Source organism: Acanthopagrus latus, chromosome 4, assembly GCF_904848185.1.
Source record: "Acanthopagrus latus isolate v.2019 chromosome 4, fAcaLat1.1, whole genome shotgun sequence".
NCBI classification, from domain to species: Eukaryota; Metazoa; Chordata; class Actinopteri; order Spariformes; family Sparidae; genus Acanthopagrus; species Acanthopagrus latus.
The window spans coordinates 25,565,511-25,591,617 of NC_051042.1; the positions used below are offsets into that span (position 1 = coordinate 25,565,511).

Genomic DNA, 26,107 nt, shown 5'->3' on the forward strand with positions numbered 1-26,107 from the left:
CATTTTTATCATTCTTTGCTCTTCAGTTCTTTGAATACGCGATAACAATTACTTTACAAAAAAAGAGAAGAGTGTTGAGAGTGTGTGTGTGTGTGTGTGTGTGTGTGTGTGTGTGTGTGTGTGTGTGTGTGTGTGTGTGTGTTTATGTTAGTCAGCAGTATCTCAGTATTGATGAAGGGCAGGAGGAGGACTGGAATGCCGCTGACCACATTTCCCGACAATAACAACAACCGCCGCTCTGTTTGGTCATTCTGGACTGACTCTGTCCTCGTGATGGTCCGTCTGTCTCTCTGTCTGTCTGTCTGTCTGTCTGTCTGTCTGTACATCTGTGCCATTTTGGTCATCCTGTCTGTCAACTTTATCTGTCTTGCTGGATCCTTGCCCGTTCTCCTGTGTGTGTTTTTCTGTCTGTTTGCACAGAACGTACTGAAATGACACAACACAGGCAGAAACATGGACCAAAAAGTTTGATATTAACATTTCATCCAACAAGAACATGTGTTTTAGTATTGAATGTCTTTTTAACCCTCATGCTAGAATATTTATATTTCCTTTTAGGCAAAAAATTACAATTAATGTGTGTTTGCAAGTTGCGTTACAATCCCCAACTATGTGCTGCACTGGGAAAGAGCAATGCAATGGTCAGTGTGCTTATGATAATCAGGTCGTGACAGATTAGGCGATGTGTTGATGAAGATGAAGGCAGGCTGCGCAGGGAATACAGAAAATAAATAAACCAAGGCCTTGGGGTGGAAAGAGTGACAGAAGGAAACACATTAGAAACAGGATTAAAGAAAGGAAGAAAGGAAATATAAAGAGGGAGACAGAGATGGTGTGCTAACAGGACTGAAACAGTAGCTAATCTGTCAGGGATTAACATGTTAGAATGCTACCAGCTGAGGGCTACGTCACACACACACACACACACACACATACAGACACACACACACAGAGCATGGTAATTCCACACTGTCCTAGTAGTGACTTAGTAGTAGTTAAATCACACACACACACACAGCTGGGCTGCTGAGTCTGCAGCACAGTCAAGTGACTGATACAGAGGCAGGCGTGCTTTCTTTCCCCTCTCACGTTCTGTCACTCCATTTCCATTATCTTTCTGTCTCCCTTCTTCCAATGTCTGCTACTTCCCCTCTGTTCTGCGCTTCAAACACTTTTACCACACATCCCCTTTTTTCTAGATTTCCAGTTCTTAATCTAGATCGTATAACCTCAAATGATCTTTCACAGTCTTCCTGAATGGACATTCCTCAGGGAGCAAGGTGTGTGAGTCTTATTATACACTCCCTTTCTTTTTTGTGTGTGTGTGTGCGCGCGCGCGTGTGTGTGTGTGTGTGTGTGTGTGTGTGTGTGTGTGAGTGAGTCTTTGTCTCCCCTGTAAACCAACAATAAGAGCTTTGACACACACATGCACACACAAACACATAAATGGTCACCAGTAGATGGGCAGAGTTGAGACGCTGGTTCTTTAGGACCTGCAAGGGCTCGAGCTCCGGCCCTTTTCTGGTAGGATTGTGTAGGATAGTTTTCACAAGAGCACAAGCTTTCACATTTATTCATTTCTTTTTACAATGAATAGACATTTGAAGCCTGGGTGTGAACTTCTTTATGGAGTGGACAGTGGAAAAATGAGACCTCGCAGTGTCTCAAAACATCACTGTGAAGACAACTGTAGGATGCCGGCTCCACTTGATCATGGGAAAACTCTGTCAATGAAGGTAATTTAATTAGCAGGATTGAATAATAATCTGGAGGAGCTAACACTGGGATTATCTGTAATAGTGCAACTGCTGGTTCAGTGGTGAAGATGTGGCATAAGCTAGTTGTGATGCTGATACAGAGCGCAAGCGAGTTTCTAAATGTCATGCTGTTGAGATCCATTGTACTTGTTGGCAGCTAGTTTTGTTTAGCCTTCTCTGTTGGCTAGTCGTTATGTTAGCCTGCAGCAGGAGAAAGGTGGCTAATGATAGCTTGCATATATTGATTTGTGGTATCAATTTAGCTGCCAGACAGCGCAGCTAACAATGTGGTTACTTTCCAGTGAGCTTTCAGAAATGCTAACAGGTGGCTAATTGGTATAGCTCTATAATTTAGACAGACTAAATAGCTGCTGGTCAGGTCAGAATGACATGACCTGTGCTGGATATTGTTATCTTGATGACACAGTAACGCAGTTCACATATGTTCCTTGGAAAGTGGACATCTTGGACTCCAGTGACCTAAATTCATCCTCTCAAAGGCGTCAGGTGTTTTCAAGGCATCTACAGACTGATGTTAGCAGGCTAACCAGCTAACCATGGCCTGTCCTGTCTCTTAATACCACTTTGTACCTCAATTGGCCTGGGTCCCTTTGCTGCGTGTCACTCCCCCTCTCTTACCCTGTTTCCTGTCACACTCTTCAGCTATACTGTCAATAAAGCCAGAAATTCAAAAGACTTTATTTGTCCCCAGTGGCCAATTAACGGCCTGTGGAGTATTCAGGAGGTCAAAGTCCCTTGTAGTTTAAAATGGGAGTATACAAGCCACCGCTCGATCAATATGTTTCACAAGCTCTTAGCATTTAGAGCACAACATGTCAAGATGGTAAATATTCTTACATCAATTTTCTTTGTCAAACAGAAAAACAACTGTACACCTCTTTCTTGTTCACTTAGCTGCACGGCTAACTGAGCTAAGTAGTTACTTGTTGCAAAAAACCACAGGTGGGTGATGAACTGAGAGGTGGTGGTTTTCTAATTGTGATTGTGATCTAATTGTTTCTAACTGTGGATACATGAGCGACTGTAGATGTCTTTTTTATTTGTTTACTTCTAGTTCAGATACAATTTCATAAAGCAAACTCTGTTAATGCTGTTAAACACCAGCCTCCACAGACCCACTGTCAATGCACACAGACAAGTTTGTGTTTTGTTGTGTGGCAGAACAATCTCACTGCTGCTCGCTGCACACGTGATCACAACATGTCCGGGCAGGGTGGCAGGGACGATGTCGAACTGCACCCTCAAGAAGGAAGAAATCACAAGCTGAACGGGCAGATGGGTGCAATGATCCTGTTAAAGATAAAGTGAAACACCACAGATGGTGCAGAGTAAAAATTGTCTGAGCATATTAACAGTACAGAATGAGGGATCTGTGCTGTGTTCTGTAACAAAACAAAGAATCTCTGCCTTATTGAGCAATCAGACATTATACATCTGGATGTGACGTTGTGTTTAACTTTGTACATTGTAAACTGTGACATATTTAAGTAAGGCACTGCTCTAATTGTTGACAAAACATATATTTTAAGCCTGAATATAGCTTTCTTAAACAAACCAAACTAATACCCCCTTAAGGGTTCCATCTGAATGGATTATTTTCTTATCCATAATGAATTCAGTAAAAAAAAAATCAGAGTCAGTCATGGAACAAAATCTGATTAAAACATCTTGGAGGACATTTGGAGGGTTTGCTTTTGCTTCTGCAACTCACTTTGTTGCACTTCTGCCTTTTTAGATAAGGTATTAAGGTGGAATTAACCTCCCAGGCCGCATATTGAGTGTATGAAGGATTACAGCCTCTCTGTGGCTGTGGTTGTTCTCTGAAGAGGCCAGACAACACACAGCTGCCGTTGTTGTGATGATGATGTCACTGTCTGACTGAGAGGACAGTGGAGAGAGAGAGAGATCGTGCCCGTCTGATGGACTGACTCTCGGGGGGCTGGAGAAAGTGACTGAGTGACTGAGTGGTTTTCTTTCCACCTGAACAACATAAAGGCAGGTGGGGTGGAAGAGGTAAAAAGATGAATGAAATGCAGTCGGAGCATCTGCACACTCATCTCTGTTGCAAACATCTACGCTTTTCAGTCACCCAAACCAACACAGAGTCTCGCCCGCGGGTCATATATTTTTAATTAGCACACCTGGCGTCCTAAAAGACAGAAGCCTCTTGAGGGTCCAACACACTCTGAAATACGACAAAACATTATGAGTACTATTCATGTATTATTTCCATGATTATTGATGTTTTCCTGTCAAAACACAAGAGTGCACACACAGAGACATAAACGTGTAAACATAAATAAGTTCCATAGAGGAAATCAGGTACAAAAATGTGATAAATAACTGAATCATCCATTGCCAACCAACATGGGTACTATAAAACTAAATATGTTTGATTATTTTCATTATTCAATAACCTGCAAAATATAATTCTTGAACATTTTTTGAAAATGTGAAAAATGTATCCATATTTCTTGGAAATATGTCCAACAGTCCAAAATCCAGATATACTGAACTGGTGGACCCTTCCAGGTGAGTCACCTAAAACCTTATACAAGTGAAACATATGCAACAACAAATGTCATGTATCAAAACAGTCTGACTATTGTTTAGACTGCCACCTACCAATTCATTTAACACAAGATGAACTAAGAAAATATGTACATGTCTAACCACAACAAAAAAAATGTCCCCTGGAGGAACTTGAACTTGATATGAACTCAGACCCATACTTTTACATCTCATTCATCACATGTCTACATCTCTGCCCCGATGTTAACCGTGGCACTGATGCTCCCTGACCTCCTGTTCCTGAACATTCTCCAGGCTCTGAAGCAAAAGACGTGATAGCCTGCTGCTTTCCCTCCCCTTTCCCCTCTTCTAAGCTAAAACACTATTCAACGGAAGCAAAAGAGTGCCTTAACTATTACGACTGTGTGAGTCATCTTCTTACTCACGACTGGTGTGTAACTTTACAGCTTCCTTGAAACAGTAAAGCCCAAATTCCCCTCCTCTCCTTATGTCCCTCTTTCTCTACCCCCTTCCTCCTACCTCATCCCCTGTAATTGGGCGGGCCCCCCTCTTTTCCTCTTTTTACCTCCTCCATCACTGAGTTTGCCTCCAAGGCGTCAGCAGACCAGCCAATGGCAGGAAAGAGCATGTGGCATTCACACCCCCCTCCCTCCCTCAATGGCCACTCACATCCTGTAACCAATCAGCAGAGAGAGTGGGCAGGGCTCATGCTCTGCCTCCTGCAGCTAAACTTGCTGTCTCACTCATGCTTCCTGGCTTCACTCACATGCTCAGAGAGGGAAGAGCCATAGAGTCTTAGAAGCAGCTCTGTCTATTTTAAACCTCACCAGATTGGATTCAGGATATTCTTATATCTCTTGCGGCGAGTGACAGATCGCATGTACATAGTAGAGTCAGAGCAGAGGTTGATATCTTTTCTTTCTTTCTTTTTTTTACTGTTTTACTGTGGATTTTTGTCCATCTGTAGGTGAGCGTGCGTGACACAGAGACAGAGAGAGAGTGTGTGTGCGCGTGTGTGAGAGTCTGCATGTGTGTGTGAAGGAGAAAGAGGACCAGGATGATTGCGGCCCAGCTACTAGCATATTACTTCACTGAGCTCAAGGATGACCAGGTTAAAAAGGTGAGTCGTTTCTGTTTTCTTCTGCCCCCCCACCACCATTTTTTAAAAGATTTTGTTAGCACCAGTGAGACAGAGACTGATGTGAAGACAAAGCAGAGGTTGAGAAGAGAGAAGGTGACAGCGGAGGAGAGCATGTGTTGCTGTAGAGGTCACTGAGTTTACTCATTCTATCATCATCATAACTATGCTGCGAGACAGAAGTTTTCCTGTACAGCACATGTTATCTGGCACATCTCTTTTCAGGAAGTAGACAGAGCGCATGTTTTAGGAGCGAAGTGTTAGAAACGTGTTCATTTCCTGGTCGCACAAATGTTTTTATGGGAAGTTTTAATTTGAGGTGGCTCAGTGAGACGTGACAAACGGCACAGGGGTGTGTTGACGTAGTAAGATGGCTGAGGAGAGATGACACACGGGTGTGTGTGGTTGATGCCATGATGCAAGTTTTTAGAGGTGTGGCAAAGAGGAGGATAGAGGAAGTGAGAGGCAATAATGAAAGGACAAACGAACAGAGGGCAGAGGAGCCAGCACTTGACATGAGAGCGCAGAGTTTATTTAGGGGTCACTGACTTTCTTTTACGTCCTGTTTAAAATGATACTCGCACTTACATTTCTCTCACACAATAACACACTAAAGACAGGAAGAAGAGCAGAGAGGCCTTTAAAAAGATCAGCTGTTTTGAGCCTTGTATCATTTTGCAACAGATCCTAACAGCTGCCAGAAGAAAATGTTGGCAATGCATGTTTCTGCAATTCCAGAGATATGTTAGAACTTTACCTTAGACATGTTGAAACTTGAATCTCTTCATGCTGCAAGCTTGTATCTCGTATCTCTGTATGTATGCTGTGCTCATGGTCTGCTAAGGTTTAGGTGCAATAAAGTCTTGGTTATCAAAAGATCATGTTTTGATCTACTTGATTCTGTTGCCACAAATGCAAAAATGTCACGACATCTTGTTAAAAATACCCAATGGTTTCATCCTTAGAAATGTTGAAACACAGTCTCGAACAGTGGTGTCTGGCTTGGCAGTTGTTTCATAACCATCCCCTCCTTCTCCTGACATGAAATCAGCTAATATACATATAATCCCAATGTGATATGAAACTTATCATTGAAATGTTTGTATGATTACATATAGAACATACAAATTAACATAACCATGGTTCCAACATTTCAGTCAGGTGTTTTGTCCAGCACATCCTTTGACACCTTGATAACCCTAGGAATTGTTGTCTTAATTTTTCCCCCAAAAAGGGAACAATCAACAATGAAAATTGGCAACGTACATGGTGTTTCCCCCTCTTCTCTATATCTGCCCCAATCCATATGAGTTGTGTCTTATTAAATGTCTGTCCTCTGTAGCATTAGCGTGTGTTTCAGCTGAAAGAATGAGGAAGTAATTGATATGAGTGCAATTGAGGGAAAAGAACAACAACCAGGAAGCTGCTACTTTAGCGTCTTTAAGTGAGTTTTAAACCATGATGGAAGATCAAGATGTTTTGCTGAAAGAAGAGAGGAGTGACTGGAGGAGAACACTATGAATGCGTGTCTTTCAGAATTTCTCAACCATGCAGCCCCGCTGCATAAATCTCACTGGACCGGTCTGTGTAGCCCTTTGGGCAGCGCGTGTGTGTGTGTGTGTGTGTGTGTGTGTGTGTGTGTGTGTGTGTGTGTGTGTGTGTGTGTGTGTGTGTGTGTGTGTGTGTGTGTGTGTGTGTGTGTGTGTGTGTGTGTGTGTGTGTGTGTTTTGAAGGATCTTTTCCAGTCAGTGCAGTCAGACCCCAACAGTTCCCAGTACTTCCTTGCGTGGGTGTGCCTTAAAATAATGTTGCCAGGCAACAAACACCATCCTGTAAACTAACCTTTTTTTTTTTTCCATGTATTTTATGATTCACATGTGGCTCAGGGTCGCTCCCTGATGATGTCACACGTCATTTCTGCAGACTCTGCATTAAAATGCTGGTATTTTTCCTGTTTAAATGGAAAAAAAGTTCATAGCTATCACACTTCCTCTTCCTCTATTCTCCCCTCTCGCTTTCTCAGCCCAGTTCAATTGAGAAGTCTATTATTCACGAGACACAAAGCTGTCCTCCCCAGGTGTGCCTGTGTCTGTAAAGGTAAAAGACATTTCTCAGCGGGCAGGATCGGATGTAACACCTCCCTCCCTCTCTCTTTACTCCTGCTCTCTTCCTCTCCCTGCCTCCCTAAAATAGGCCAGCTTTGAGCCATGTGACCACAGGTGACAGGAGGAGAAGGCTTACACACAGCTACACCCACACACACGCATACTGTGTACACTATGCCAGGTGTGTACCTGTTGTGTAGCTTTTCAAAGAGCAGTGTTCGTCCTGGCCCTCCGCACAGCTTCTCTTGTAGTGAAATGGTGCAACCTACAGCACGGGATTACGCAACCAGAAGTGAAAGTATCCAAATAATCTCATCACTTGTGTGTGTTTAGATGAGCTTTGTGTCCTCGCAGCAGAGAGCTTCAATCAGCCGAGTGCGTCTCCTCTTCACTCAATCCACTGCAGTGTCCTTGACTGTACTCTTTGATACACTGAGGGCTGTTAGCGGGCATCCAGAGCAGCATTTCACTGTGTGTGTGTGTGTGGAAGAAGGGAAGGTGCGGGAGAGGGCAGCGCAGAGGACAGTATTTTTCCACATGGCGGGTGCGCACGACATCGTGCACATGTCCATGCACAATGGAGTCAGGTTTCAGTGCTTCCCTTGAATCACCTCGCTGTGACAAGGAGAACAAGGCATTGTTGAGAGGAGGAATGCAAACAGCCTGGAGAGGGAGAAGGAGAAAGGGGGAAGAAAAGTTAGGGAAGGAGAGGCAGTGTGTGTGTGAGTGTGTGTGTGTGTGAGTGTGAGTGTGAGTGTGAGATCTCTTCCTGTAACTTAAACCCAGCTCCGGGTGGTGTCAGAGAAAGTTGTGTGTCGGAGGTGTGTTGAGGGGAAAACATGGCCTTTTACAGACTCTTGTCACTTCCACAGGGAGAGCTCGTTGCTCAACATCAGTGGAAAAATTCTAGAGACTCCGTGTTTGGTCATAAAAATTGGCTTCTTAACTGAGAATTATGACGATGAATGCACTGCGCCCACAGTAGATATATTTACCTTTGCTGTGTGAGATCAGATGATGCCCTGATACTGTATTTAAAAAAAAAAAAAAAAAAAGTGCTTAGGCATGGTTTCTCGCTGCAGAGTGCTGAGTCATAGCACAGTGATGCTAATGTCTTTCCTGCGGCAGGAGCTGATTCAGTTCTTGGTTGAGAGGGATTCTCTCGGTTTGAGGCAAAGAAATGTGGACAATACCTTTTAATCCCTCTCTTTTGTCACCCAGGATCGGGCTGGTCAGCTGGGTCACATTGTTATTTAAGCAGACAATGCAATTAACTGATTAGGAACACATTCTTATTGCAACCAGGTCATTTGAAAAACAATCCAAGTTGGTTAACCCAACCGAGCACATTTGTACAGCGTATATATGCTGGTGACTGGTCACTTAGAACAGCCTAACAGTTATGTCTGAACTGTTTTATAGTCCTGTTGTAATCGGCTGTACTGATTGGTGATTTGAGGGAATGTAAACATTTAGAGCAAGCAAGCAGGGAGCAGCAGCGCTGGCAGGTTAGGTAGCAGCGGTGTGTAGCTGTTGGCACGAGCAGAATGGATGAGCAGCTTAAACAGATCATCGCGTTGGATCTGTTTACATCAGCTGACAGCTTGAGCAGTGCACGTGGCTGGCATTGTCTTCATTCACAGGGATAAGAACTATGAGTCTAAAGAAGCGTGACACAAAGTAGATTCAAAAAGATGTGATATGATAGGTGATGTTAACGTTTGTGAGCCTGACAAGATGTATTGGTAGTCTGATGTCATCAGCTTATACTGGTTGTCAGTATCAGTGGATATGTTGTCCGGTATGAAAACTTCAATTTTTGTTTTTACAGAACATGATACAGAAGGTTAGTTTAGATTTATTAATCCCCAATGAAGTTTACTGTTTCAGTGCACTCATGTTATGTTGTACAATTAATTTTATTGTTAAGCTGTAAAATATTCTGTCTCCAATACATACTTAGCTCAAGTGTTTGATAATCACATCACTGATTTACTGATATTGGAACTGATTTAGTCTGTACTATCTGTATCAGCACTGGCCCTATAAACATGTTAGCACATACTTGGCTACTGTTACTTAAGAGTACACCACTAAACTAGTAATTCACTGTGTGAGTGCATGAGTTGCTAAAATGATTAACTCTGTTGCAATCTCAGATCCAGGTGCTAATAGCAGCTAATTTTAGCTCACTTCTGTCATAACGCCATACCCTCTGATTTGTTTCAATATGCAGTTTGTTTCAATCAGAAGGGAAGAATCTTCTTTGACTTTTTTATGTCTAAACAAACTATCTTTGTTTTCATGACTGAATAAAGAAACTTTTAAAGGACAACGAACTTTCATACTGTTTTACTTTGTCCATATGTGGCGGACCCTGCCACCTTTTTAGCTTCTAGTTGCCTTATTTTCTCTGAGAACAGCTTGTTTATTTAGTTATGCAAAAGAAAATATAATATTTTTGAGTTCGTATAATTAAATCATTGATATTGTAAATGTTGAAATTCTTCTTCTCCAAAAACGACATAATGCCCCTTTAACATCATCTTGAATGGAATGGTAGATTTTAAGGTTAATATTTGCATTTACACATTGGCAATTGTACAATTCATCAATAAAAAGTGCAATTTACTCTTTTAATGATTATTCACATACTGTAATGTTGAGATTTGATGTGTTGTTTGACAGGCATGATACTGTTGAGCCTCTCAGGCAGACTTTGCGGCCTCACAGAGCCGCTGGTTGCAGACCGGAGTATTGATTCTCAATGGAATCCCCAGCTCTCGCATCTGTTTCACATTACAGGAATCATTTGTTCCACTGTATCACAAATATCGATGATTGGATCTTTAGGTGTGATTTAAATTGACAGGCAGATGTGTCAGTACAGCACTGTGCCAAGCTTGGAGAAGCCTGGGATTTATACTCCTTAAGCAGCCATCAAATCTAATTTTACACTAGACACAAGATGAAACTGCACGTAATTGTTACCCAACAGCTCTGGCTCAACCCGCCTCTCATTTCCTCAAGTTGGCAGCTGACTTGGCTCAAACAGACCACATGCAAAAATCACCAACTGATGCAAAGGGGCCACCTCTCTCTGTGCATTTCCAAGTCAGGACTCAGTCAGGACAAATCACAAAGATGTAATTGCCAAGGTGCCTTTCAAACACTCAGTAGGCAAGTCACATCAAAGTTGTTCTAGCCCAATATCACAAAGTACAGATCAAAGACATTCATTACTGACTCATTACTGGTGTCCACGGGTGGTTGTGACAGATAGAAGGTGCAGAATCTCTGTGTCGAGCCGCTGGGCTTCTTTGTGTGTTTATGGTGGAGCCTAACCTAAATAACAGAAGCTGCTGAGGTCAAATTGGAGTGTCCTCAGGGCCGGGCGCTGTCAAAACACCACCAAATGTCACTGCAGTTAAAACATCTCTTGCCGGGGACCTGTTTGTGCTGCGGTCCGGCAGGTTCCCAGTGTGAATGTGTTTTCCTGAGGGCTCCTGTGTGACAAGAGCAAGTGCTAATGAGCTTTCATCCTGGAGACGGACTCCACATTTTTAGACAGTATATACGGAATGTAACACCTACAAGTAGTTAACAGTTGCTGCTCGCATGTATGTGACTCACAACTTGATTAAACATACACTACTGAATGGTTAAACAGCAGATCGCTAATGTTTGCAGAGATTCAGAAGCCGAACTGAGCATAAAAGTCTCATTACGCTCTTTACTCACACACAGCACATGGTTTTAACTTCAAGACCTGTGTGTATAACCTTAAGGTATAAGTGAGGTGATTGTGAACTTTATGTGAAACCACTGCATTAGTCATGTAAATGTCGCTTCTTCAGTATAAACTCCATTCCTCTGGCTGGCAGATGTAAATTGATTCCTGTAAATCCCCTCACACCCAAGCTGCAATGTTCCTGAACAAGTTACCAAAGACCCCGAGCCATTAAGGAAATACAGTTTATGTGTGACTCCTGAAACAGGAAGTTAGAATTACAATGAGTAAACTATCACAATTCTCGGTACGTAAAAGCATTGTTTGTGAGCGAATACTGAATCATGTTGCCATGTTTGTGTGAACTGGGCTGATCCTGTTAGTATTTTATATATTCATCTTGTGTATTTTGGTGGTCTTTGTTATGAAACAGACTGATGATAATCCTGTTATGGGTTCTTCTGACAACTCAGAGTTAATCCCACTCCATGTTACTGTCGTAACGGAGCAAGTCATAACGAACAGTGGAGGAGGATGTACTCAGATCCCTTGCTAAAGTATCAATACCACACAACAGAAATACCCTGTTACAAGTACAAGACAAGTCCTGCATTGAAATGGTTACTATGTATATTCAAGAAAATGTTGTTGAAATATTAAATGTAAAAGTAAATGGTTTGAACGACTAGCGCATGAGTTGCATGTTTTTTGTTAATTGGCTACTTTATTATTTAGCTAATGTTGCAGGTGTACTTGTACGTTTTTTTTAAACAATTTCATTTCTAACAAAATTTTTATTTGTTATTTGCATGTTTATGTATGAAAAAAAGTAAAGTAACCATCAATTGAAGCTGTAGTGATGGTTAAAGAACAATATCGCCTTTAAATGTTGCTGGAGTAGAAGTACCTTGAATTTATACTTGACAACATGCATAACTTGTGTAGATGGTTACACACCCCTGCTGAATGATGACCTTGACATTTAACCAGAGTCACGATGATCTGTGTAGTGGTCTTGCGAGGTCTCACAGTGTGCAATGCAACAATGGATTTCACCAGGATTGTTTAACTTCCTGTTCCTGATAGGGCAGACAGCTCAGGCTTTTGTGTGCTTCATCTGCAACAGTTTACACAACGGGCAGTTTCAACCAGTCAGTATGTCCAGACAGGTTGATTATAGCTTGAAGGCACACCTAGCTGTGCTTTATAAGTGGATCTGGTAACACTGTTACCTTTATGGTGACCTGACAGTTAATTTGTCAGAGACTCTCCTACTTACAGTAGCCTCATCACTGTGATGCCCATCATAAAGTCAGAGGTAACACCCATCTGTGCACTATTACCTTCATAACCGCGCTGAGTGTCTGCCCTGTACTTTCCTTCTCACATTGTGTGTCACACTGATGATGCTTTTGATTAGATTTTGACTGTGTAGTATGACCACAGTAGGATGTGGTGAGATATTTTGCAATAGTAAACAAAGTTATTTTGTTTTTATCTGTGAGTCATATTCTTTTCTGGGTCAGGCAGTGCAGGAAGTAGATTCATCAGTGGGGAGTTATCTTATTTACCACATCACCATGCCTATGTAAAATAAAGGTTGTGTCATCAAGAAATCCAGTAAAAATCTAACATTCATCTGAAAAGTTCATCAGCGGCATCTCTTTTCAGAGATCTTGATCCCGCTCGTCAAGACAATGCACAGACCTTGTTGTGAGCAGTTTTTATGTAGAAACTTCTTTGTGTATCGCTGCGTAGAAGGAAGTGTGCATCTGTTCTTGGCATGGCTGTCTGCGACAAGCAACAGTGATTGGGTCTGATGTCAAGATAAGAGGAAAGCTGACTAAGATAGCTAAGCTAATGTTATGGCTCGAGCCGAGGAGGAGGCCATTAATGTTTTCATCTTGCGCCGTCATGAGCATGAACCCCTCGTCCATGAGTAGATGCACGTTTCCTTCCGTGCTGTCATAAGATGGCATGTAGCCTGGTCAAAAGGAAATGGTTCCTACATCAAATTGCTCACAACAAGGCCTCTAGATTATCTTAAGTAACTGGGTCATATGTTATGGAAAGAGCATGTTGCTGTTGAGGTATTTTTGGGGTGTTTTGAGTTGCTCATGGGTGTTCTGTGTCACCTAGTTCCATTATATCCAGTTAGGCCTGATTTAACCTTTAGGGCTGATATCTCCAAAATGAGGCAACTCACACCAAAACAGTATTGATGGATAAAAAGCAATAAGGATAACTGGAAAGAAAATGTATGGTTGATTTTAAGTCTAAAATTTAAAGGCCTTTTTGTGGTTACAGATTGCTAATGAAGAGTCAAGATTAAGAAGATTAACCCTCAACTCTGGTTTGTTTTCAGATCGATAAGTACCTGTACTCCATGCGTTTCTCTGATGAGACGTTACTGGACATCATGCAGCAGTTTCGGAGGGAGCTGGCCAAAGGATTGGGTCGGGACACGAACCCCACCGCTGCACTGAAGATGTTGCCAACATTTGTGCGGTCAATCCCTGATGGCTCAGGTTAGTGCCTCTAAAACTTGTTGTTTCTGTGGTTGGACTATCTGAACCCCATCGTGGGTCAAGCAAAAAATCGTGTCAACAAAGGTCAGATGCTCTCTCGTCATGGCATGCAGACTACATCTGCTTTATCCAAATAATAACCGTACAGACACAACAGAGACAGGAACAGAAGACAAATACCACTCAAGGCTGTGTATAGTTGCATTCAAAATCTTTAACAATACACTTAATTAAAACTGAGTTATGCAGTCACCAGGACAGTGTATTGTAATGAAGAACTAGAAAAGGTAAGTTTATGTATTTTTCATGGTCCCAGCTTACAGAGGACAGTGCAACATCTGCAGCAGGAAGTGTTATGGGGAGTCTGCATGTCTTTGGCATGTGGGAGGAAACAAGATATGACAGTCACACAGAGCAAAGACCTTTACAGACAGTTCTGGTGCTGGAAGTATGTGCTAAATACGTTCAGCTAAGAGTAGCTTCAGAACCACGTGTGACGGCTGCTGATGATAAAGATGTAAGTTTTTAATCTGTCTTGAGAACAATACAATTAAGACTGACCAAACCTTGCTGAGGATGATTGTATAATGAAGATGAATGTTTATCTTGTCAGAGATGATTTACAAAAAGTAGCATACTGTGTGTTTATAGTTATTATCTGGGACCGCCCCTATTGCCCACCCTTGGTCACATTTATCTGAAATTAAAATACTGACACACTTTGCACCTAAATACTGCCGTCCCCTCTCTCCCCCTGTCATTATGTCACTGCCGGCTGCATGCTCTCTAATCCTGATTTATTGCAGTCGTTCAGCCCTTGTAACTCACATGAATGTGAGTCAGAATCTGTTCACATTGTGTACGTGCTGTACTTTTGGGAGGACCGTGTCTGTCCACTTCAAATGAAGCACATATTTTATTACCTTTAGTCAGCTGAATATTTATTGGAAGCAAATCTCTCTCTTTCATTCTCTCTCCCTCACGTACATGCAAACACAGATCGGAGCAAAATGAATCTTAAATCTACTTTAGTGTACAATGTGAGAGCTGCACCTCCAGAGACACACACACACATATCAGAGGTCAGCACTAATCCTGTTGCCACTGACAGATGAATGAAAGGCTAAATCTAAAGTTAGAAATAATTGAACACAGTACAGTAGTCTGAATTACAGGATTATTAATCTGTATGGTTAGAGAGGGCAGGACTTCTTTCATTATGTGCTACACTGTCAGGTGTGCAACAATAACTCTGAACAACCATGGAAATATCAATTATAGTCTCATTGTATGGCCCTCGTCTTTGTTCCCACTGACCAACAGCAACTTTGGTTGCATTAAAAGTTACACTGCCAATTTCTTTTTTTTTTTAGAACTCGCAGATCTCCAAGAAAAAGCTAGGTAGATGGAAAAAGACTGTACGTGGGAAGAGTTGCGGTGACGGGGGGTCTTGCTGGGTTTGTCATCTTATCAGTACACTCATAAAGTCCTAGTACTAATGAAGTAAGATAAGCAGAGGCCAATTATGTTTTAAATTCAGACAGAAAGAATAAACTACAGTCATTGTGATCGTGAACCTAATGTATACCAGAATTTGGATTTAACAGGGAAAACACTTGCAGTCCAGTACTCTTAAACACACAGCATGCTTTCTCCACACACTCATATTATCAAGCGTGTGTTTATTCTTAGAGGTCAGGTTTGGGGTTAAGATCAAGAATAAAATGTTGAAGGTTCCTATTCATTTTAACCCTCAAGCATCCATTCATGAACATCCCTTTACCAGACAAAACAACTGCTTGAAAAACTGTGTAAGTCAGAACAAAATGAAACGGTGGTGTCGCTGCAACTTTTCAGGTTTGCTGCTCTCTTCTTAGACGTAACACGACAGTTTCATACACCCACATAAAACCATTGCTGATAAGCCTTTGACCAGGTGATATGGCTACCATAATGTCTCTGGTGTCAATCATTAACAAATAACTGTACAGGAAATTCATCTGGCAGAACAGATTTAGCATGCACTTAAATGAAGACGCTCATAATCCATACATTAAAAATTGTATTTAGATGAGTTACAAGCGATCTGAAATACACCATCTTTTCCCCATGTTGCTTTGAGTCCACACACTGTGTGACATAAGAGTAATTATGAGAGCTGTACTTGTTTGCTAAGAGCTAATAGAAACAAACCACACTGATACTGCATGTCTTCCTGTTTGGTACTGTAATGTCCCAATCCAGTCCTGCAGTCAGATGTGTGTTCTTCAGTAATGTCAACAAGACTTTTATTGTGAAGAAAACTAACCGTATTCCATCTAATGAAAGAAATCCATCTGTTATGAATAATAACGTTGAGGTATCTAACTGAAAATTGACATTTCTACCCCTCTCCCTTCGTTCCTCCCCCCGTCCTGCCACCCTTTCTGTCTCGACAGAGAAGGGAGACTTCATTGCGCTGGATCTGGGAGGCAGTAACTTCAGGATCCTCCGCGTCAAAGTGAGCCATGAGAAGAAACAGACCGTTCAGATGGAGAGTCAAATCTACGACACGCCAGAAGACATCATTCATGGCAGTGGAACAAGAGTAGGTTTATACTGAAACACACACACACACACACACACACACACACACACACTCCTCAGCTCACCCTCTCCTTCCTTCCATCTCTGCTCCAGCTGTTCGACCATGTGGCAGAGTGTCTTGGTGACTTCATGGAAAAACAGAACATCAAAGACAAGAAACTCCCGGTGGGATTCACCTTCTCCTTCCCCTGTCAGCAGACCAAACTGGATGAGGTAAAAGAAACTTCAAGCTTCTAAACAAGGTTCTCGAGCATTAAAGGTATGAGGTCGACTTTCTTTGTGACACTTTTCCATTTACTGTCTCGTCTGTTTGCGTGCAGGGCTATCTGATAACATGGACGAAGCGTTTCAAGGCCGGTGGAGTGGAGGGAATGGACGTCGTCAAGCTGCTGAACAAAGCTATAAAGAAACGAGGAGTGAGTCTTTTTCTTCTGTCTCGTTTGATTCCGCACGTCGGCTCCTTCTTCTTCATCCTAATGCATCTGGTTTGGTTCAAACTTGGATGCAGAATGGCCCAGGTGCGAGATAGCTGTCAACAACACTTTATTTACATGTGCCTGCTTTCATTTATTTCAGGACTATGATGCAGACATCATGGCAGTCGTGAATGACACCGTGGGAACGATGATGACCTGTGGTTTTGATGACCAGCGCTGTGAAGTCGGCATCATCATCGGTACTATAACACTGGGACGGTTAAGAGAATAAATACATTCAAGAGTGGATTTGGTTTTGTCACAGCCAAATTCATCTCACACAGAAAATATACACTTTATAAAGGGAGAGGAATGACTTTAGTTGTCAGTTGAATGGATAAATCTGCTAAGTCGAGGAGAAAAGAGGTTAAACTTAAACAAAGGACGTGTGTTTCTCCGCGTTCAGGTACGGGCACCAACGCGTGCTACATGGAGGAGCTGCGTAACATCGACCTGGTGGAGGGAGACGAGGGCAGGATGTGTGTGAACACTGAGTGGGGAGCCTTCGGAGACGACGGCAGGCTGGAGGACATCAGGACAGAGTTTGACAGAGAGATAGACCGAGGCTCCATCAACCCCGGCAAACAGCTGTACGTCAGACTCAAACCCATCACCATCCCCCTCTTTCAACCCTCACATGATTTGTTTGAGGCACTTTTTAGGTTGTGAAGGATGTTAATGATGATGATGATGATTTATATTAACACACAACACAATTAATATATACTGGAAACTGTTCTTCCAACCCTACGGTTTTATGATGCTGTGCTTTCAGATGAGTTATCCTCCATGTTTATACACGTGATCACAACATACCCACTCTCTGTTAATAAGACTAAATATCACAATACCATACTTAATATCTGTGTTTGGTTTTTCCACCTCGTCATGTGGTAGATTTGAGAAGATGGTGAGTGGTATGTACATGGGGGAGCTGGTGCGTCTCATCCTGGTGAAGATGGCCCGAGAAGGCCTGGTGTTCGAGGGCAGGATCACCCCTGAGCTGCTCACCAAGGGAAAATTTGAGACCAAACACATCTCAGCCATAGAGAAGTAAGTCACAGTGTGTTTAATTACCAATGTGGTTTTTTTTTTCTTTTTTTAAAAACCAAATTGAATCTAGATCACACAACTTGAAATTCTTTATTTTTCTAGTCTATCATAGTTTCTCTGTCTCTGCCTCTCCTGTTCAGGAGTAAGGAGGGGCTGTCCAAGGCCCGAGAGATTTTAACCAGACTTGGTGTTGAACCCTCAACTGACGACTGCATCGCTGTGCAGCATGTAAGTTTTTACATTGTACTTTCAAAAAGTAGATTCAAGTATTCAATGTGATACTGTAAGTATTTTTATCCTATATTGGAGGTTTTTCTATACTTTAAATTGAATAAAAAGAACTTTGTTTGTCTTCCTTCAGCTCACGAAGTTTCTCTCGTCCTTCAGGTTTGCACCATTGTGTCTTTCCGCTCTGCCAACCTGATAGCTGCCGCTCTAGCAGGCATCCTGATGAGGCTAAAGGAGAACAAAGGCGTGGCACGACTCCGAACCACTGTGGGCATCGATGGATCGCTATACAAGATGCACCCACAGTGAGTGACGGTCGGATTAAAGTCTCCCCTCCAGTCAAATATGTGTTTTTCTCTTCTTGCTCATACAGCTGAATGTTTGAACTTTCCTGTGTAGAATGATGTATGTACAGAGTTTGACACCTGAAGCTGTTTCTCAGATTCTGAAAGTGTGAGGTTTTCACAGAAATTTGAACTTCTGGTACCATTTTACTGTTTCTATCTTGGCTGGATGGAATCTCTAACGATAAGATGAAAAATAAAATGCATGAAAATTGAAACTCTCTTCTATCTATTTCAGGTATGCCCGTCGTCTTCACAAGGCCGTGCGCCGTCTGGTGCCGGACACTGACGTTCGGTTCCTCCTATCAGAGAGCGGCAGTGGAAAGGGAGCAGCCATGGTGACGGCCGTGGCCTACAGACTCGCCGAGCACTCACGACAAATTTCCCAAACTCTGTCTGAATTCCGCCTGACGACTGAACAGCTGCTTGAGGTGAGGAAATTCAGTCAGTGGTGTGTGTGTTTGTGTGGGTCTGTGCGTGTGTGTGTGTGTGTGTCTTTCCGTGTGTGTTATGTCACTACTTAACACCATCTTAATGTCTCCAGGTAAAGAAGCGAATGAGGACAGAGATCCAAAATGGCCTTTCAAAGAGCACTCAGGACTCTGCTACTGTCAAAATGCTGCCAACCTTCGTACAAAGCACTCCTGATGGATCAGGTGAGACAGACACACACACACAAGCTATTGTTCTGGAGCACTGAACATCCTGCGTATCTGAGGGCTATATGTGTGACATGGTTACCATTTTCTATTTATCCGTCTCTTTATCTGTTCTTCTGCCTGTTTTTGTCTCCAGAGAACGGTGACTTCCTGGCCTTGGATTTAGGAGGAACCAACTTCAGAGTTCTGTTGGTCAAGATCCGTTCTGGCAAGCGGAGAACAGTAGAGATGCACAACAAGATCTACGCCATTCCTCTAGAAGTGATGCAGGGCACAGGAGAGGAGGTGAGACCCAGCAGTTATTTGAGCCGTTCATCCTGAGACGGTGTGTTTGAGTAAAAGTCATTGTGTTGGATGAGAAACTTTTGAACTTCACCTCCTGTCACCTCAGTGGTTCTGTGAAGATTATGATAGTTGGGGAGGTCGGGATGTGGAGAGGTTAGCCTCAGACGAAGAGGAGGTGGCGTGGCTGAGATGAGCGTTGATTTGACAGTCTTAAAACAAAGATTTAAATTTAACTCTAATCTCGTTCAAGCTAATCCCGCCTGTCTGTCACCCCTTGGCCTTTTCATCCTGTCAATCTTCAATAGAAATGTCACCATTTTATTTTGACTCTACCCACTCTCCACTGGCACATCTTGCACTTTTTTATTTTTCTTTACTTGATATGTGTGGTTGGTGATATTGCATATCTTCCACCACTGTATTACATGGGAGTAAGAAATGTGTTGTTATACATCAGTTTAAAGTCAAACATGTTATTTTAGGATCTAAACATGTATCACAAAAGCACCTGTCTGACATCTAATTAATCTAATTTTAACACATTTTCATTGCATTTTTATAACATAGTATTGCGCTACTAATTTTTTTCCGGTGTATATGATAACTTTTTAAGATAATTGATTTGTTCCATTTCTGTCTTTCTTATTTATTATTTTTATAATAATGTTATGTTCTTCTTCAGATCTCCTTTTTGAATACATTTGCACTAGAAACACTTTCTCTATTTATACTCAAACTTTATGATTTTTTTTTATGTTAAGTCTTAAAATGCCTGATAAAAAGAGTTGTTAAACATGTAAAGACACGTTTATCCTCTGTCCAAACCTCAGTCAGTTATCTTCTAACATACATTTTCATCTGTGCAGCACAAAATATCAGCTGTGACGCAACTGATGAGGCTGGGATCTGAAGTACAATATGCTCTAAAGGGTCAATCCACTCTGACCAGCTTATCTTCGCTTTTTCTGCCCATGTGATTCAGCCATGATTTAACCTTTTATTGGTCAACATGAAAGGACCGTTGTGTCTGTTAGAACAACTCCTCCTGCAGACCATTGCTGGAAATGAGAATTAGTTTGCCTGGTTTAGTAAGTGACGCACATGAATGTCAGATTGATACAAATTCCACCTCACTCCGTCACCAAATGATATAACAGTTCTGTTTAATCAAGGCTCTAAAACATGTAAATGACAAAGCTGCACCCACAGTGATGTAACGCTTGATTAATGTGTTCCATAAAATCCGGTGTGAGTCCATCAGGGATTACTTTTTTGCCTCTCTGTGTTAGCATTATGTTTGCTAATACTGACGGACAGAATATTGATCTGACAAGGCTCAAAAATGTACCGCGCCGCTTGGCTGTAGTCTCACATGTTGCCCTATGTTCCTTCTTCCAGTTGTTTGATCACATCGTGCAGTGCATCAGTGACTTCCTGGACTACATGGGGATGAAGAACACTCGCCTTCCCCTGGGCTTCACCTTCTCCTTCCCCTGCCGACAGACCAGTCTGGACGCTGTGAGTGTGCAACCCGTCCTGTACCATCTCTCACTTTTATGTGAATCTTAACTCTGCTGCGTCTCAGAATGAAACCAGGAGAGTTTGAAAATGGGTCTGCTGATGACAAACACTTCTAACCAGTTGCAAGAGAAAACCCCAACTACTTCTTTTAGGAGCAAGACCAGACAATGAAATTCTCACATCCTCTTCAAATCGTGACCGTTTTCTATTGTGTCTGTATATGTGTAGGGCATCCTGGTGACATGGACCAAAGGCTTCAAGGCGACAGACTGCGAGGGAGAGGATGTGGTGGGACTGCTGAGGGAGGCCATTAAGAGGAGAGAGGTACGATATGAGGAGCTCGTCGCTCAGTTTTAACACGACACTGCTTTGTGCTGCAGACTGTGATGTTGCATCATGTTATGTGTCTTAAGGAGTTTGACCTGGATGTAGTGGCCATAGTGAACGATACAGTGGGAACCATGATGACCTGTGCCTATGAAGAACCCACCTGCGAGATTGGACTCATCGCCGGTTAGTTTCCTGTACACTGACTGTTTTTTTTAACCAGTTTTCTGCTCTCTTTCCATCTAACATGTTTGTGTGATTGTAGGCACCGGCAGTAACGCATGTTACATGGAGGAGATGAGGAACATCGAGATGATCGAGGGAGACGAGGGACAGATGTGTGTCAACATGGAGTGGGGGGCTTTCGGGGACAACGGGTGCCTTGATGACATTAGGACAGAGTACGACCGCGCTGTGGACGACTTCTCCCTCAATCCAGGCAAACAAAGGTGAAAATCCTGCACACTCACACCCTTTATATCCAGGACTCATATCCTCATAAATGATTTCTAGAATGTGTGGAGACATGTTTATGTCTGTTTGTGTATTTTGTGCCTGCATGTGTTTTTACAGATATGAGAAAATGTGCAGTGGCATGTATCTTGGCGAAATTGTGCGGAACATCCTGATAGACATGACCAAGAGAGGATTCCTGTTCAGGGGACAGATTTCAGAAACACTGAAGACTAGAGGCATCTTTGAAACAAAGTTCCTTTCACAGATAGAGAGGTAAGGGGGGAAAAAAATGTTTAATATGCTCAAGGAGGTGAGAAATGATCTCTGCTTATTTCACTGTTAGGCTGTTGATGTGCTTAACCTTTGAAATTGCATCAAAGCGTTTATTTTTCCTCTTCTAACGCATCAGTCTGTCGGTCTTTTGTCTTGCTCCAGTGACAGATTGGCGTTGCTGCAGGTGAGATCCATCCTGCAGCACTTAGGCCTGGATAGCACCTGCGATGACAGTATCATAGTCAAAGAGGTAAGCTACAGAGAGATACATGAGATGTGTTTTTCAAATTTTGTACCCCATCAAAACATGAACACATGAACATTTAGCAGCTAATCCAGGCTCACGCTCAAAATCCTAGATGACACATCCGAGTCCCTTTTTACAGCCCAGATGGTGTTTGTGGAGAAAAAAAACATTCATTTGCCAGTTTAGTTAATTAGATCCATCTCATTTAAACAATTGCAGTCTGAACAGTCAAGCAAAACAACCATCTTTAATGAAGGGTGTAATGTTCAGTTTTGTTGAAATTGTTCTGCTGATTGGACTGTAAAGCCTTACACAGACAGAGGTTTCTACTATTTTGTCCAGTCCATTTACATCAACGTGTGCAGGCTAAATAGCAGTAAGATATCTGTGTATGATGCAATGTCAGTGGACACCGTGATAGAATCTGAGCCTCACAATACATTATCACACTTGTCTTGTGAAACAGGCAGCCGTATGTGACTGAACAAAAGTCATGTTAAGTCAGATTTGTTCTCAGTGATTGTGTAGTGATACAATGTTTTTTCTGGCTCAACTGTGGCACCAACAGTTTGTTAAGTGTTGCAACAATGATAATGGTTTTTATTGTCACGCAGGTGTGTGGGGCAGTGTCACATCGTGCAGCTCAGCTGTGTGGGGCCGGAATGGCGGCCGTGGTCGATAAGATCAGAGAGAACCGAGGACTGGACCATCTGAACATCACCGTAGGGGTGGACGGGACTCTCTACAAACTGCATCCACAGTGAGTGAACGTATCAGTGACTGACTGTATGACAGCAGTTCACCGTCCACTGGAGCGCCTGATGAACAGAAATGAGATGACAAAGCTATTCTGTCATGCAGGTGGTTGCCTAGTCGTGCCACTTAAAAGACCTGAGCAGGACTTGTTTTGTGTTCTAGTCCAGCTAATGAGCCTCATCCTGTTTAAGCTCAACAAACAAGCAGCGCTGTTAGCTATGTTTTAACATATTCATGACAATTTTATTTATCAACCATCTCATGATTGATTAACAATGTGTGTTGATGCCGAGCATCATTTTTTATAGTCTGAGACTGTGGGATCCCGTTACGCAAAGGCTTCCCCTCGGCCTCGCCTTAGTTTACTTGCTTAGATTCGCTAAATCCTGGGATTTCTACAGTATCATTATTATGTTATCTGATCGTATAGACATTCATTATTGTTTGACCTAACTTTAGAGGGCACCAAGTAAAAATGTCACAGACTCTCTGAGAAAGTATGACAACCAGTAAAATTCCCCCAAATCTCTGAACTATCTCTTTAACTGATCACACACATTTAGGTGTGTGCGTGTGTGCGTGTGTGTGTGTGTGTGTGTGTCTGAGAGAGAGAAAGGAAGAGAGCTGTTTTTTCTTACATGATCAGTGATATATTCCCAAGTCCAAACAGTAACACTTTTCTCAATAAGAAAAACAGTCACTTGACTTTTACCATCATTCTTGCATGCAGAACATGCTGAGTGATGTTTCATAAGAGCCAACTGTGTACTGAGTGTGTTAATACGAGAGAGGTACTTGAGTATAAAGTAAATCTCTCACTCTACTCATCATGTTTGTTTTACCACTCCTCATAGCTAAATTGTCCGATTCTCTCCTTTCACCTAACTGACAATATTGCTCATGCGGAGCTGACATAACCAGAAGAGCCTGTGCAGTATTCAAACAGCTCCTACTGGCTTTGTGGTACCAACAAACACAAATTGTGGTTTAACTTGTTTAACCTGTAACTACCAATATCACTCATTGTGGTTTTAGAGACAAATCCCCTCTGTTTTACTATTTGGCCCGATCCTTCCCACTTCTCTCGTTAACATGACGTCAAATGTTTTTGTCTCTGTCCAGTTTCTCCAGGATCATGCACCAGACAGTAAATGAACTGGCTCCTAAGTGTGACGTCAACTTCCTGCTGTCAGAGGACGGCAGTGGGAAAGGAGCGGCACTCATCACAGCGGTGGGCTGCCGGCTGAGGCAGGAGCTGAACAACAAATAGAAAGTGTCTCTCCACCACCTCTCTAGGTTCCCCTCCCCTCTGTTCTCCCCCCTTGTCTCCATTTCTCCCAAATCAGACCAATCCAGTCGACGTATCACGCTCTAGTAGCTGCTTTAGTCTGTCTCCATGGCAGAGAGAGGGGATAGCTTTTCTCTGCTGTAGCATTGAGTCAGGCACTGTGTTGTAGTTAGATCATGTTTGATTAACAAATGTAACAACGCCCAGACTCTTAAGGGTTTTGTGATTTCTGAGGTTAAACTTGTCGTAGAGATAAAACGTGCAGATTCGCCTCCTGTAAGTATGTGCAGGGCAGAAACAGAGTCCACACACTCATGTTAATGCTCCCATGAGCTGAACATCATCGCCACCTGGAGGATCCCTCTGATTACTGCAGTGTGTTACAGCATAACGGGTGCAACAGCTGCTCTGCAGAGAAAAAAAAAACTTGGCAAGATGTTCAGTTGATGGAAGGATATATATATAAAAAAACACTGTTTTAAAACCAAAGTCACAAAAGTGTGTCTGCTGTCTGCTTGTAGGTTACTGACTGTCTGTGCAACAAGACTTAAAAGGGATACGAGGTGATGTACAAATGTGTGATGACATGAAAGGGAAATATTTTTTTCTTCGTCAAAGGTTTTTAATATCTTACCCAGATATAATACAATATGTTATACATACATTGTTGCTATTTATTATATTTTTATATTGGGAGATGGTGAAAAAAAATTGTTACGGCTGCAATGACGAGGCACAAAAGAGGAAGCCATCGATGAAGAAGTCCCCTCAGACGGTTGTCTATCCCGTTGGGACGCAGGGTTCAGTGAACTGTGTCGGGGCAGACGCGTGACAAGAGAGGGACTTCTACTGTGCTTGATCTGCAGGGAAAGCCATGCCACATGCTTACTGAATGTGCTCTAATTTATGACAACAATCCTATTCTACTCCAATGTACTCTACTGTAAAATATGTCCAAAGAGCACTTGTATTTTACTAAGTAGAAATCCTTGTTGTTGGTACTGATCACGGTTGTTTTTTGTCTTAAGAAGTGCTGGCTATCCTCATCATCGTAATGAGACTCACCAGTGACTTACACAACAGGAATGTGGTGCTAACATGGATGCCAGTGGAACAACAATGGCCAAACTGTGTTTTAAGGAGAAGGTGACTGTAGCTGAAGCTTTAAGGTTTTTTCTCGGTTACTCACTCACTGTGGAGGAGTGGTGTTTTAAGTGAACTACTGTTTGGCTTGTTCAAGTAACACGAATCATGCATCATGATTTCGATTAATGATACTCACCCAAAGACTGATGGATGTGTTCACTGGCATTTTTATCATTACAGAGGCTGGCCTTTGTTTTGTTTTTTTTTGTAGACCCTAGATCATAAAGAGACAAAGGTTTTTAAAGTCACTGGCAGTTGGCGTTTGTTGTCCAAGGATGGATTACTGAGATTATAAAGTACATTTGACTGCCATCTTTGTTAACTGCAATTTAATTTGTGGGGACAGATTAGCACAACCTGAAGCTAAACTGCCAGGAGCACAAGGGCCAGCCTCTTCCGCAGGTCCAAAGACGACCTGATTTTTAGATTGTCAACAACGTAGTGATTCTGAATGCCAGCCTCACATCACACACACACACACTTTAATCTCTTTGTTTTCTGATCACCAAACCCAGACTGTACCTGTCCAACACTGTCAATCAATCAGTCACTAAATAAAGACAAACCTGTCGAGCTCAAGTTGCAGTTTTTTGACGTATAGATTCTGTTCGTCTGTGTTGTCAGCGACCAATAAGCTGAAGCCTTCGTGCC

At 42.3% G+C, this 26,107-nt stretch overlaps 1 protein-coding gene across 1 annotated transcript; it reads left to right on the top strand.

The window, feature by feature from the left end:
* The first annotated feature begins 5,054 nt into the window (after positions 1–5,054).
* LOC119018799 (hexokinase-1) lies at positions 5,055–26,035 on the top strand. The gene is made up of 21 exons (XM_037096776.1): positions 5,055–5,430; positions 13,649–13,811; positions 16,250–16,398; positions 16,491–16,610; positions 16,718–16,813; positions 16,974–17,073; positions 17,280–17,463; positions 17,771–17,926; positions 18,067–18,154; positions 18,314–18,459; positions 18,737–18,929; positions 19,043–19,154; positions 19,294–19,442; positions 20,841–20,960; positions 21,192–21,287; positions 21,377–21,476; positions 21,556–21,739; positions 21,864–22,019; positions 22,182–22,269; positions 22,881–23,026; positions 24,145–26,035. The coding sequence occupies exons 1-21, from the start codon at positions 5,368–5,370 to the stop codon at positions 24,290–24,292; spliced, it is 2,757 nt and encodes a 918-aa protein (XP_036952671.1). The 5' UTR covers positions 5,055–5,367; the 3' UTR covers positions 24,293–26,035.
* The last annotated feature ends 72 nt before the right edge of the window (positions 26,036–26,107 follow it).